Raw genomic sequence first — 13,955 nt, forward strand, 5'->3', positions numbered from 1 at the left:
TCCTCTGCTTATAACTTGAAACTCAAAACTTTTAGTGTCATTTATCATTTCTTTTGTAAATTTCTCTTTCTACTTTTTGTAATATTATAACTTGAAATTATCACCGAATATTTCTGCAATAAGGTAGTTCATCAGTCCATGACATTCGAAAACATATGTAATATTATTGTCTAATACACAATATTAACTATGAGTAGCACATAATCAATGTGATAGATATTCCCTTTGTCCAATACACAATATTAACTATGACATTCGAAAGAATAGTGGGGTTTCTTCGATCTATGCCACATCATTATCATGTAGACAGGTATGAACATTCCACGATATGCACCTCGATTGCCAACTCTGGACTCCTGAATACCTTCCACTGCTCTTCGCAGCCTTAAAACTTTTTCAATTTGGTGTATATTAACCTTCGTCGTAGGAATATGGAACCCATTTTGGTTCATGCTTGTACCCTTGTCTGAATTAGAGAACAAAAGATGGAAAAGAATGGGGGGATTCTCTATATGTGATGCTGTTTAATGCTCTACTCCCATTAGCTTTCTCTGGCTAAAATCCTTGATATTTCATATGTGAATCAGATTTGTGTATAATGTCCCTTTTCCTGTTATTTTTTTAGATCCGTATAGTTGCTGTGCAAGCTTTGACAACAATGGCTATCAGATCCGGCGAGCCCTACAGAATACAGATCTATGAGTTCTTAAATGCTTTAGCTCAGGGTGGAGTACAGGCTAAGTTTTCTGATCTGCATGTTAGTAATGGTGAAGATCAAGGGGCAAGTGGCACAGGACTTGGATCTCTTTTGAGTCCAATGATACAAGTTCTTGATGAAATGTATAAAGCACAAGATGAGCTTATTAGGTGAGAAGTCAGTCTGGTATGCTTATCTACTTGTTGCTTTGCGTTTGTTAATTGTTTCTAGATTCTCAGACCGGCCTATCTGTATATGTACACAGGGACATAAGGACCCATGACAATGCAAGTAAGGAGTGGACTGATGAAGAACTCAAGAAATTATATGAGACTCATGAAAGACTTCTGGATTTTGTTTCACTATTTTGTTATGTTCCTAGAGCAAAGTATCTTCCTCTGGGACCGACAAGGTAACTTCTTGACAGAGTTAGCATTTATTCCCAATATTGCTTTAGTTAGAATCACGTGTATAAACATCATGACAATTAGAAGCCACTGAGGGCAAGGTCATATTCAAAGATGTTCAAGAAATAACGACCATGCCTTTAAACCCTTTAATTTACGTTTTGTAGCATTCTTATAGATTGACTTTGTTTATTGAACTCTGGTTTTTCGTTCCCTTTGTTTCTCGTCATTGATAACAGAAGAAGCTTCACAAGGATTTATCAAGCTTTCTCAACATAAGAGTCCCCAAGCTACATACATCTCATATACCAAATCCATTTGTGTCTCTTTGTCTGAACTAAAATTCATTAATTTAAGTTGCATTAAGATCAAGTATATAAGTTTTTTGGTCTCTAGCTCGAATTCATTGCCGATCTACTTGTAATATGGATGTATTAATGATGTACATGCTTCAAACAAAACTGTGAAAGCCAATTTTTAAATTGGATTTTGGAATTTACATGAATAATCACGTCTACTTTCTGATTGTTAAGAAATAGGAGAACTTGTTAGAAAAAACCTTTTATATACCATTTTTTGCGAGAAACAACCTTACCCTATTTTCCGGCATTGACCCACCGGTTCTGGTGTTGACCAACTCAAATCTCTCTTGTGCTCTACACTTGCGTCGGGTTTTGAGACTCTTGTGAGGAGCAAATGGAAGGGAAAGGGTGGGAAAAGGAAAAATCAACACAAATGTGGCGTCGATAGAATAAGTGGTACATAAAAACCCGGAAAGCGGTGGGTCAACGCCTGAAAATAGGGTAAGATTCAAAGTAATAAAATTTTTAAGGTCTTGAATTGCTAGAAGAATTACAAAAGGTTGCTTCTCAAAAAGTGGTATATAAAAGGTATGTTTTGACAAATCATCCTAAGCAATATTACTTGTTGGCTGTTGCTCCTCCAAAATTTGTGCTCTTAGCAGACTGGCTTCATTGATGATCATATAATCAAGATCTAGTCCAAATTAATATGTCTTGCTGCCTACAGCTCGTGATTCCTCATGATGGTTTCTTGAAGTCTTGTTCATTTAACTAAGGTGTACATTGTAAATGTAGAAATGAAGCTGTCAACACAGGTCTTCTTTCCATAGGAGGCAAATCTTTTGCTAATTGTACACATTAGAGGGAACCTACTGGTAAACCTGGACCTGTCTATAACCCATGTTTTGGCAGCTTTCTAGGTTTCTTTGAGGCATCATTTTCTGGATCCATAAACAATTTATAGCTGCCTATCTTCTTAACATTTTCACAATTATTATCAATCTGTATTCCAACTTGGAGCTGATTGATTACATCTGCTATGTGGCTTATTTACCTTGTTTTATTTTTTATATTGAATATTAGTTTTGCTGCGTTTTAGTTTATCATTTGTGGTTACTTTTGTTGTCTACTACACTTGCAGCTAGCTGCAGTTCTATTTTTCTTTTATATGTTTTTATGTGGATTGTCAAACTTACATTGCTTCTTGGAACTACTTCACAGTGCTAAGCTTATTGAGATCTACCGCAACAAGCATAATATAAGTGTATCGACTGGTTTAGGTGGTTTCAGTAGCTTAAGTGATCCTGCCGTTGCGACTGGGATATCTGACCTTATGTACGAAACAAAGACTACACCTGCTGAATCTGATGGGCTTGACGATGACCTTGTCAACGTGTGGGCGGCGAACCTTGGTGATGATGGTTTGCTGGGAAAGAATGCACCTGCAATGAATAGAGTAAGAATTTGAATTTGTCTTTGATGCTGTATCTTCTAGCTGTGATGAGACAAATAATGGCGCAAGCATATAGAACAACAAATGAAATAAGAATGTACTCTGGTGGCTCATTGCTAGCATATGAATACGTTGCACTAGTACATGTCTTGGTGATGGCATTAGATGGCAAATAGTTTCCAAATACCCACCGTGAAAACAAATTAATATTGGATGTATTATTACAATATAATAACTTATAGAATCTGGTTATGGATTTTTTCTGTGCATTTGCATTAGTTTCAGTACTGAAAAATGGGCCACAACTAGATGGTAGAAAAGAGAAATATTTTTAGTGGGTTACCTTGAACTTTTAACTAATTGCAGTGATGTGACTAGGAGTTTGATATTTTTAAATAATCAACAACTTGTATACTAACCCATGCAACGCAATGGGTGACTTTACTTAACGTGATTTACTACATTTCATAATTATACTCTGTTTGACAGATTAACTATCTAAAATAGAGATAGAAGTGTAACATATATGTTGTATATAAACATTGTGAGCTAGCTAAACATATGTAGTATGTAAAACCATATTGTCCCTTATATATTGTGTTAGGAGTATAAGTTTTAATATATAAGTGTACCTTGTAATTTTTGGTGCTATAAGTTTGTCACCTAAAAGATGGTAATTTTTGTTGTACATTGTTCACGTGCAAAAGTGAAATTCAAGGAATTAGCCATGAGCTACTCCCAATAATCTACAACCAATTCAAAATGTCCTAGAAATATAAAATATAATATTTGTCCCCCAATATTGGTAAGTTATGACCACAGTCCAAACAAACATATTATAGCCTTTGAAGTTTAAAAAACCATGCTGCATTTTTCTGGATCCATAGTAGACTCAAAATTATAAAAGAGGCCACCTCTTTGATATTCGACACGTCATGTCACCTCACTAATAATTAGCTATAAGTTTAGGATACCTCACTGAAAATTTTCTGTTAGAAAATGATGCGAAGGAATTGGTCGTGGCATGATGCTGGCACTCAATCAGACGTTGTAGGCTTGTAGCTGTCTCAGTATAAGTCTGACATAATGAAAAATTTATTATAATATAAGTCATTGTTTATAATTATTATAGTCAATTTGAGATATATTTTGTAATAAAGTATCTTGTGATTTTATTGAGAAGATGAACTGTTTACACATATGAAGTAATACGAGTGAGTCCAGAAATTTCCTGTATGCTAAGTTCAATATTAAGAGGTCTAAGTGATTTTCATATGTTATGTAAGTACTGATGAGGTATAAACCCATAACGAATTCAAACATGATATTAAGAAACCTGAGTAAGCATATAAAGCTTAGGCCTTGACCTTGGTTCTTACATTTCTTCTTCTTATTAAATCCATATTTATACTGTTCAAAATTAGATTTTTATTGCAAAAATCAATTGCTAAAAATTTGATGCGTTAATCTAATCACAAGACTTCATATCCTTAATGCTCATATGAAATGGTGTTAGGTTAACGAGTTCCTTGCTGGCATGGGAACTGATGCCCCAGATGTTGAAGAGGAAAACGTCATCGCTAGACCGTCAGTTGGTTATGATGACATGTGGGCAAAGACACTTTTGGAGACCACAGAATTAGAGGTAGTCATCTGAGCATCCTCTGGGTTCTTATTCTATTATGAGTATTTTTTTCTCATCTCGAAGAAGTTGTCTCCTCATTCCCCCACTATCTTTCTCTTTTAGAAGCCACTTAGTTTGCTCCTTTTGTGTGTCATGGTTTTGCAGGAAGATGATGTGAGGTCATCTGGATCTTCTTCTCCAGATTCAGCAGGATCAGTTGGAACTTCCATATCATCACACTTTGGAGGGATGAATTATCCTTCCCTTTTCAGCTCAAAACCATCCTATGGAGGTTCACAATCATCAGTATGTAACTGACATTGATACAAGCTTTTTGCCTTTCCGGAATATCTCTCCCTTTTCTTCTCTAGTCTTGTGGGCAATATCTGTTGCTGAAAAAGCATGTGTTTCAGTACAATTCCACTTCGACCTATTGGCTTAGGAGGATAAATGTTCTGCTTCATGTTAGTGATACTTTTTGTTAAACCTGTGAAAAACATACTTAGTCTCTGTAAACTAGATCAAGTGCTTGTATCTTCTGAGGGAAGAAAGTTAAAAGAACCACCAATAAAGGGTAAGTGATGGGGAAAGAGAAAGTGAGTATAACTGCCTTCTATCACTTAAAATACATGGTTCAAAGCAAAGTACATTTGCTGCACCCGAGTAAAAAGGTAAAGTACATTTATAACAGCTACCAACAACATCTATTTCTCCCGACTAATGAGAGACAGTGGTGGAAGTCCGACGAAGTTTGTTTCTCTTTGTCAAGTAAGAGCCTAATGTCTAGATGCATTTCCACTATAGTTGATGCCTCAATTATCAGATATAGGGTGAAGCTACTACTGGTGACCAAAACTTGGTTGAATATTCTTATTAATAGGTCTGAGATTCGCAAATATGAACTGAAAAGGTCGGAATGTGCAACTCTACAATCCATTGTTAGAATCAATAGATCTCCCAGTCGTTCATTTGTTTGAAGTCAAACTCTAGGTCTAGATAGAAGTAATCATTTTCCAGAATAAATTGAAATTGATGGGATCGTAAAGTCTTTCAACAGAGATATTTCTTCCCCCCTAAATGCTTAATCTGTTTCTATGTGAGAAGAGCCACGTCCAACATCTTCATACAGACACTTGTATATTCCACGTCTGCAATCCGATCGTGCCTTGTTAACATGGGTTAGTCAGTTAGTCTTAGTCTGGTGTAGGTGATAGCATTATAGCTCAATTTAATGGAACCCATCGACCTTTTTACTCCTCTACTTTCTGATATCTTACCGTTTTGGACTAATTATGGGCTAACGGTTTTTTAACTTACAGGAGAAGGCAACTAACAAGTATTCCATGGGGGGTAGTTCATCCCTGTATGAGGGTTATGGTTCTCCGGTCAGTTCTAAACAAATTTGTTCTTTTTATTTAAAATTTACCATAATTCTGTGCATCTTCTGATTACTTTTGCATCTTCAGATCAGAGAAGAACCCCCGCCCTATGATTCACATGCCTTCGAGAGAGAAGATTCATTTGTTAATCCTTTAGCCGGCCCTACATCTCGTGCTTCTGGGTCCCAGGATGAAGAACGAACTTCTTCCGGAATTCCTCGGCCTGGAACAGCACTATATGACTTTACTGCTGGTGGAGATGACGAGGTGATCTACTGATGCAACTTGCTTAACTTTTTCGATTCTTGCCTCGTGGTGGTTAAATTTGAATAAGCTCTTTTATTCTCAAGATTGTGAACCTATTTCCTTGCATTTAATGCATCTAAAAACAGGAAGTAAAGTATGTTTTATATGCTAAATATTGATCAAGCCCTTTTTTGTCTGGCAGTTAAATTTGACAGCAGGCGAACAGGTTGAAATCGAGGATGAAGTGGATGGCTGGTTTTTTGTAAGTTTGATGCCCCTTTTTTGCTTATGTACCTCTATCATGCGATAAAAAGAAAGCTATAAAAAGTGACTACTTTTGCATGTGCAAGTTATATAACTCAGTTGTGCATGGTGTGGAATGTGCATCAGGTTTTTCTTGTTGAATTCTCCCTCCATTCTGAAAAAACCTCCGTGATTACTCCTTGTGCAGTACCCGAATAACCTTCCTTTTCCTTAAAATCCCCCCCACCCCAAAAAAAAAAGAAACTCTCTCTCGCACTCTCATTCCGTATACCATGCGCCGTGGGACCCTCCACTAAGTTTATCAGTCAATCAGTTTTTTATTTTCTCTTTTACACATATTAAAAAGCCTACACTCCTCTACAACGAAATTATTAAAATGTGTGCCCAAATTCAGAAGGAACTTTATTTGAGGGATGAGGAAGTGCCTCCTGCATCTTGCAATACTTTACCCATTTTCTTTTGCACAGTTTTTAAGCTACGTTTGATCATCTATACTAATAATATTAAAAGGTGTTCCTAAGAAAGTTTGTGTGTCACGTTACACTCTCCTCTAAGGCTCTAATGCAAATGCTTTATTTTCAAGTCAAACCCTCAATTAAAAAAATAATATTGTGTAGTTACAAGGTATCAAACACGTGACTTTTGAAATAGAAAGTGAATGTTTAGTATTTCAAAATAAAATATTATAAGGTCTTAATTATATCTCATTAAAAGATTTGCACAAGTAGTTAGATACCTAACTTTTTTATGATAATAACAAGACTATTATAGACATAAACTTACTCCAATTCCTTGTAGAAGTTTGCAACTTTTCCTGATTATGAATTTCTGACAATCTTGATATTATAAGTTGAGATTTCAGATAGCTGATTGGTTAGGTACTTAGTTGTACATGATTTGTAATTGTGCATTCTGGCTGTGTTCTCACTCTGCATAATCTGAGCTGATTCCGTTGTACACATTACTTTGTCAAAAATCAAGTACATCCTCGTCCTTAATGACTTACTTCTGAACTTGCAGGTAAGGAAAAAGCGTCCCGGCAGAGATGGCAAGACGGCTGGGCTAGTGCCTGTACTTTATGTAAATCAGTCTTGATCGTGCCTCTACTTCTGTAAATCAGTTTTTGCATCGCATGGTGGCTTTAGAAACCACTTACCGCGCACCTTGTGGTTTTTGAAATGTCTAGTAACTGAATCTGCGGCTCATATACCACACTAGAGAAAAAAAAGTTTGTCATTTACGGTTCATGATCATTGACGCCGATGGATAAATCACATTGATTGAAACTCGTAAGTTCTATACTAGGTTGTATTCATGGATTTGTTTAGTGAAGCTGAGTGTGTGTTATCTGTATATCTCCTGCTTAACTCTAGAAGCTACATTTTTTTTCTTTTCTTGTGGTGTTTGTAGTCAGGTTTGCCTTTTGAAACTCGTTCTGTGATCGAGTGCCTGATCAAAATGAACTGACATTGTTGGCATAACAAATTAGTATTTAGGTTGTGCGTGGACTGGTCCAATTACAGTGTGATATAGACATATAGTGCTGATATTTCGAGACGGCAGTATGTAAACCCATTCTTTGTAGCATTTGATGTGGTACTGACATCCCACTGAGTCAGTATGTAATAACCATTTTTGGTAGCGTGTATGTTGTTTCTTCTAATCACCTTAAACTTTTTCTTACTTGATCTTGGTATATAATTCTATTCATGAAGCCTTTTAGGGTTGGTAACCCTTCTTGTATAATTAAGGGTTTTTTTGGTTGGTTAGTTGTATTCCGAACTGCATCCCCTTTTTCCCACTTCTGAAAGGGAGGCTCACACCCATGATGAAAGAAGCCGAAAGGCAAGTGTAAATATTTTTTGAGGGGACAACAAGCTAGTACTAAGTCAAGGACAAAGTGTTCATAAGCACACAGGGCACCACCTCCGCATGAGCATGGTTTCCCAGATTTGTTCATTACTGAAAGGAACTAGCTTAGCTAATTGATGGGCAACGAAGTTCTCGTCACGTAAAACATGAGACCACGTTATAGAAGAAAAAGAAGTACATGAAGAGAGGATATTGTGAAGAATAGCATCAAGGTCCGAAAGAAAAATGACACTCTTTGAGAGACGATTGACAAGCACTTGGCAATCGGATTCGATGATGGCGTCCTCAAAGCCAAAACGCTTCCCAAGACATATCTCCATTGCGAGTGCCTTGGCCTCGGCCACTTCAGGCCCCCAGTAAGCCTTTTGGCATCGAGTTGTTGCAAATAACACATTCCCTTGCGGTCTCCGAGCCATAGCATTATGACCAACCCATGCGGTGGCGTCTTCGAGCCACAGCACTAAAACCAACCCATTCGTCCACTGCAAGTGAGGCATCAACGATAATTTTCACAACCCCTTTAGGTGGGGCTTGCCATGTTTTAGAGCTGGAAGCTTCCACACCTTGCGTGTGGTAGATACTCTTGGCATAAGTGTCATTCTCCTCTACGAGTCAGCGAATTCGAGCAACAAGAACAATGTCTGGGCTTCGCTAGGCAAGTGTAAATATTAAGAATAGCTTACGTAAGACTCCTTGGCTAAGGATCTTTTACAAGAAATTAGAATACTAACCTTCTACTTGCCTTAGTTATAATTTCATCGACACAAATAATTTTGGGGAGGGGACGAATTGGATTCGGATAGTATGTTGCATGGTTCGACTTCCAACTAACTTATAGTTGTAATTTCTTTGTTTCTTTGTATTTGCAATGCTTTGTCTTTCATATATTTAAATACACAACTTTGACCATTAATATTTTCAGCTGGTTCGCAAAAGTCCGTCTACTCTTAATTTAAAAATTGGCCACAATCCAAGTCTAATATTTTTATATATATATTTGGATCCATTGGAGCCACGAAAGCTGTACCAAGTACAAAAAAAGGGAGGGAAATTCGAACATCTGACCTACGTTCACAACACTTCAATTTTGACAATTAAGGCAAGACATCCTTGGTACCTAAGTCTAATGTTGAAAGAGAATGGACCACCACTAAAACATAGTGACTGGTTTAAGTTATTTAGTGACCACCTTAAACCATTTAGTATTCACATTCTGTAACACCCCAATAATTCTCTCTTTTCCAAAAATATCTTTTCAATATAAAACCTAGAGAATCATCAAAACATTATTGCCCGTGTGATAACGTATCGGCTTATTTAGAATTTTGCAGCAGATTACATATAACTGAACTTTAGAATTGAAATATAATAAATAACAAAATAACTTTAAAACCAAACAACATTGTTAACTTTTACTTCAAACCAACCTTAAATGTAAATGTATCTACTATATAATAAATAGATCAATCTGTTACACAAGCTCTCTATTTCCAAATTTTCATGATGCAACATCTTCACACCTGTAGATGTCAATGCACTAAAGAATCTGCTCACCAAGAATGGTCATCACATGATCAATAAGGCAAAGTCATGATCAACACATACAAACGTGATCAGCAAAGCTGAGTACTACATAATAATAATTATAAAACATTTCTAACATGATACTAATAAATATAAATAGGGATAAATGACAACATAATAATCTGCAGATAACTTTTACTAAATTAAACGTTAACAATCTTTTTATTACTTTAATGGAATAGTTACTGGACCGATTTGTCTCATCTAAAACTAGCCTTCCTTTTGGAAAACGAAATACGGGCGTAACTCCATATTCCATAATGACCTACGATATCGAGTAACCTTTTAATAAAAATAGCAACGACAATCAATCTAATTCCCAGAAAAAAGCCATGGCACGACTACCATGAACCCCAACTCCTGATTGTCCAACTTGATACGTGCACCAGTCTAAAGTTTATCACTAACCAAGTTTCACTTTACATGATTTACCAATTATTACTTGTTATGACACACAAGCAATACAGATAATACATAATTAAACATTCACAACTTTATTCCTTTTTATCTTAAGATTAAATAAGTGATCATACAACTTACAACCTAAGATTAATTCCATCTTTAATCCAATTCTTTTTATTTGTGGAACATAGCCAACAACCAGTTTACCTTTCAAAGGTAGAAATTATCAACTTAACAAATAAGGCCCACATTCCTCATAGAGTAGTGAAAATAATAATATAAGGGAACACATGATTCAATCTTGATCCAACTGATAAATATATTAATCCCCCATGTGAATTAATAAATAAAGTTTCCAACTAACATGTTTACATCAATATTCCACACAAACATGATATTAATCTCATAATTCAATCTCACACATAACATGTTCGCACACAGGCATAAAACATGTAAAATCCAATCATATATGAACTCATAAAGTTCCTATACATGATAATACATAACTTTCCTTCCTAAAATCATGATACTACATCAAACAACACATAGGTATGCACGTACTTTATGTAGACAAATTGATAGACCACTTTAACAATCTTCAAAGTCGCCTAGAGAAAATTCTCCGCCTAAAACAACTAATAAAAATTCATAATCAATACTCAAATAATTTCCAGCAACTTTAAAACACTTTAAACCTCCTTTAAAAATATTAAAAGTTATTCCATCATTCAAACTTCAATTACTGATACTCCCTAGCATAGTACTACTATACTAGTCATTAAAATCCATAAAACTCCATTAATAACTTCCTTTTTGAAATTCCAGCAACATATAACTTATTTAATCTCCCTTTAAACATGCTTAAACATACATAAATTTATAAGAATAATCAATTCTATAGTTTATAACATACTACTATAAATATTTATTTCTGTAATACATAAATTATGTAAACTTAGATTCATATATAAATCATAAAACTATAATCTTTAAACATAATCATATTAAAACCAATCTTAAAAACATAAACTTTGCATTAAAAATAACTTGAGGAGGAAGAAATTAACCGAAGCAAAGGAAAAAAGAGGAAGGAACGCTGACGGGAATCAGCGACTGCTTTAGGCTGTCGGTGAATGGTCGACGGGACAACAGGTCGGCGTAGCAAAGAAGTGAAGGCCGAAGGAGAGCTAGGACAAAAATCGAAGAGAGATAAAAAGAAATAGGAGACAGAATATTATTATTCTTTTGTGTGGGTAAAATATTTGGTCTTAATGATATTTATAGGCAAGCTTTCCTTTTTGGCTTAGGAAAAGGCAATTGGATCCTAAGTAGGATAGAATAATGAATATGATTGATGAATAAACTCCTAGCATTATTAGAAGTTCCTTTTCCTAGTCGAATTAGTATTTGGATTCCTCAAGCCCATTTAAAATCCTTTTTAAAATTCAATTAGTATTCCAATTATTTTTCAAAGCATGCCTTCACAAAATATTTTAACTTCCTTAAACCTTTAAAAGAATTCCTTTGACTATCAAAATAGTTAAATTTTTAAATAAATAAATTATTTTAAACTAAATTATATTTAAATATAAATATACATATACTAAAATATATTTATACAATCCATAAATTTACGGGGGATTACAGTCTACCCCTCTTAAAAGAGGTTTTGTCCCGGAACTTGACACAAAATTCCCACATTTCGAAAAATTTGATCTAAATTTCATTTGAGAAATACTTGCGTCACTTCTTGAACATACTTCTATATGCGGAGATTCTATTTATTTTTACACCAATATGTGCAAATCGTCAAAATAAGCATCAAAAAGTGCATAAAAGTAGGCAAAAAGCACGAAGTTCTATCGCATTCTATCCCCCTTAAGGAAGACGAGTTACGCCCTCTTAACTCACCTCAAGGAACAAGTCTGGATATTTCTTTCATTTCAGCTTCGGCTTCCCATGTTGCCTCTTCAGACTCGTGGTTAGACCAAAGTACTTTTACGATATGGACATTCTTATTGCGTGTATTATGCACCTTCCTGTCAAGAATCTTAACAGGTATTTCCTCATATGTGAGGCTACTATCGAGCTGGATTTGTTCAAGCTCCAAAACATGACGCTCATCAAGGATATATCGGTTGAGTTGGGAGATATGGAAGACATCATGCATCTTCTCAAACACCATTGGCAATGCCAACCTATAGGCTACTTTTCCAATTCGCTCCAAAATCTCATATGAGCCTACATATTTGGCACTTAACTTAATATTTTTCCCAAATCTAATGACGCCCTTAGTTGGTGGTACTTTTAAAAACACCTTATCACCTACTGCAAATTCATCTTCGCGTCGTTTTAAGTCGGCATAACTCTTTTGCCTATCTTGAGCAGCTTGGATTCTAGCCTGAATCAGTTTGACATTCTTGACGGTTTTCTCAATAAATTATGTCCCCAAGACTATATTTTCACTAAAATCATTCCAGCAAATGGGACTTCTACACTTCCGTCCATATAGTGCGTCGAAAGGTGTCATCTTAATGCTCGCATGATAGCTATTGTTATAAGAAAATTCGATCAGGTCTAATTGGTCCTCCCAACTACCTTGGAAATCAATAGCGCACGCTCTCAAAATATCATATGGTTTGGTTAGTCCTCTCAGTCTGACCATCAGTCGCAATGTGAAAGGTTGTACTCATCTTTAATGTTGTCCAAAGATTTGATTGGACTTTTTTCAAAATTTCGAGAGGAACCTCGAATCACGATCAGAAATAATATCCCTTGGAACCCCATGCAATCTCACCACATGCCTAATGTACGTCTTTGCAAGTTGCTTTTTTTTCTATGTCTCCTTAATAGGTATAAAAACGGAGGACTTCGTAAGTCGATCAATAATAACCCAAATAGTACCGTTGCCACTCCTCGTCCTAGGCAAAGCAGTCACAAAATCCATAGAAATAGAATCTCACTCCCATTCAGGAATCTCTAAGGATTGAACCTTCTCATGGGTCTCTTATGATCTATCTTCACTTTCTGACAGGTTAGGCACTTAGATACATATTCGGCTACCTCACGCTTCATGTTTGGCCACCAATAGATACTCTTAAGGTCTTTGTACTTCTTGTCACCCCCAGGGTGCATAGAATATGGAGTGTTATCCCCCTCATCCATAAGACGTCTCTTAAGGTCCTCACACTTTTGCGGTACACACCACATTCCCTTAAACCTCACACTTCTATCATCATGGATCTTAAAGTCGACTTCCTTATCTTGCTTTATTTTCTCCTTAATCTTATTTAGGTGCTCATCCCCAACTTCATCCTCATTGATCTCGTCGAAAACTGACAACCCCAAAGATAAAGCGCTCAGTCTTGCCTTACTTTTCCCATGATTTAAAATTTCTAGGCTCAGCCTTTGTGTATCTCGACACAACTCCTCGGGGACTATCAAGGCACTCACGCTATGGCTCGACTTTCTACTCAAGGCATCGACAACTACATTCGCTTTCCCCTTATGATACTGGATGTCTAGGTCATAATCCTTAATCAATTCCAACCATCTCCTCTGCCTCGTATTATGGTCTTTTTGGTTGAAAATGTACTTCAAGCTCTTATGGTCGTAAATGTCTTACAAGTTGCCCCATATAGGTAATGTCTCCAAATATTCAATGCAAACACTATGGCAGCTAACTCTAGATCGTGGGTAGGGTAATTCGCCTCATAAAGTTTCAA

General features: G+C 36.0%; 1 protein-coding gene across 1 annotated transcript in view; it reads left to right on the forward strand.

The window, feature by feature from the left end:
* Positions 1–8,086, forward strand: part of LOC104907188 (hypothetical protein) — a 29,784-nt gene extending 21,698 nt beyond the window's left edge. The window contains exons 19-27 of the mRNA XM_010696077.4: positions 626–867; positions 963–1,109; positions 2,628–2,862; positions 4,376–4,504; positions 4,649–4,789; positions 5,803–5,868; positions 5,950–6,129; positions 6,311–6,370; positions 7,393–8,086. Of these exons, the coding sequence (XP_010694379.1) occupies positions 626–867; positions 963–1,109; positions 2,628–2,862; positions 4,376–4,504; positions 4,649–4,789; positions 5,803–5,868; positions 5,950–6,129; positions 6,311–6,370; positions 7,393–7,467 (1,275 nt within the window). The 3' untranslated portion in view covers positions 7,468–8,086. The remainder of the gene's footprint in view (positions 1–625; positions 868–962; positions 1,110–2,627; positions 2,863–4,375; positions 4,505–4,648; positions 4,790–5,802; positions 5,869–5,949; positions 6,130–6,310; positions 6,371–7,392) is intronic.
* Positions 8,087–13,955: the final 5,869 nt, after the last annotated feature.

This window comes from Beta vulgaris, chromosome 4 (genome assembly GCF_026745355.1).
Source record: "Beta vulgaris subsp. vulgaris cultivar EL10 chromosome 4, EL10.2, whole genome shotgun sequence".
Classification (NCBI taxonomy): Eukaryota; Viridiplantae; Streptophyta; class Magnoliopsida; order Caryophyllales; family Amaranthaceae; genus Beta; species Beta vulgaris.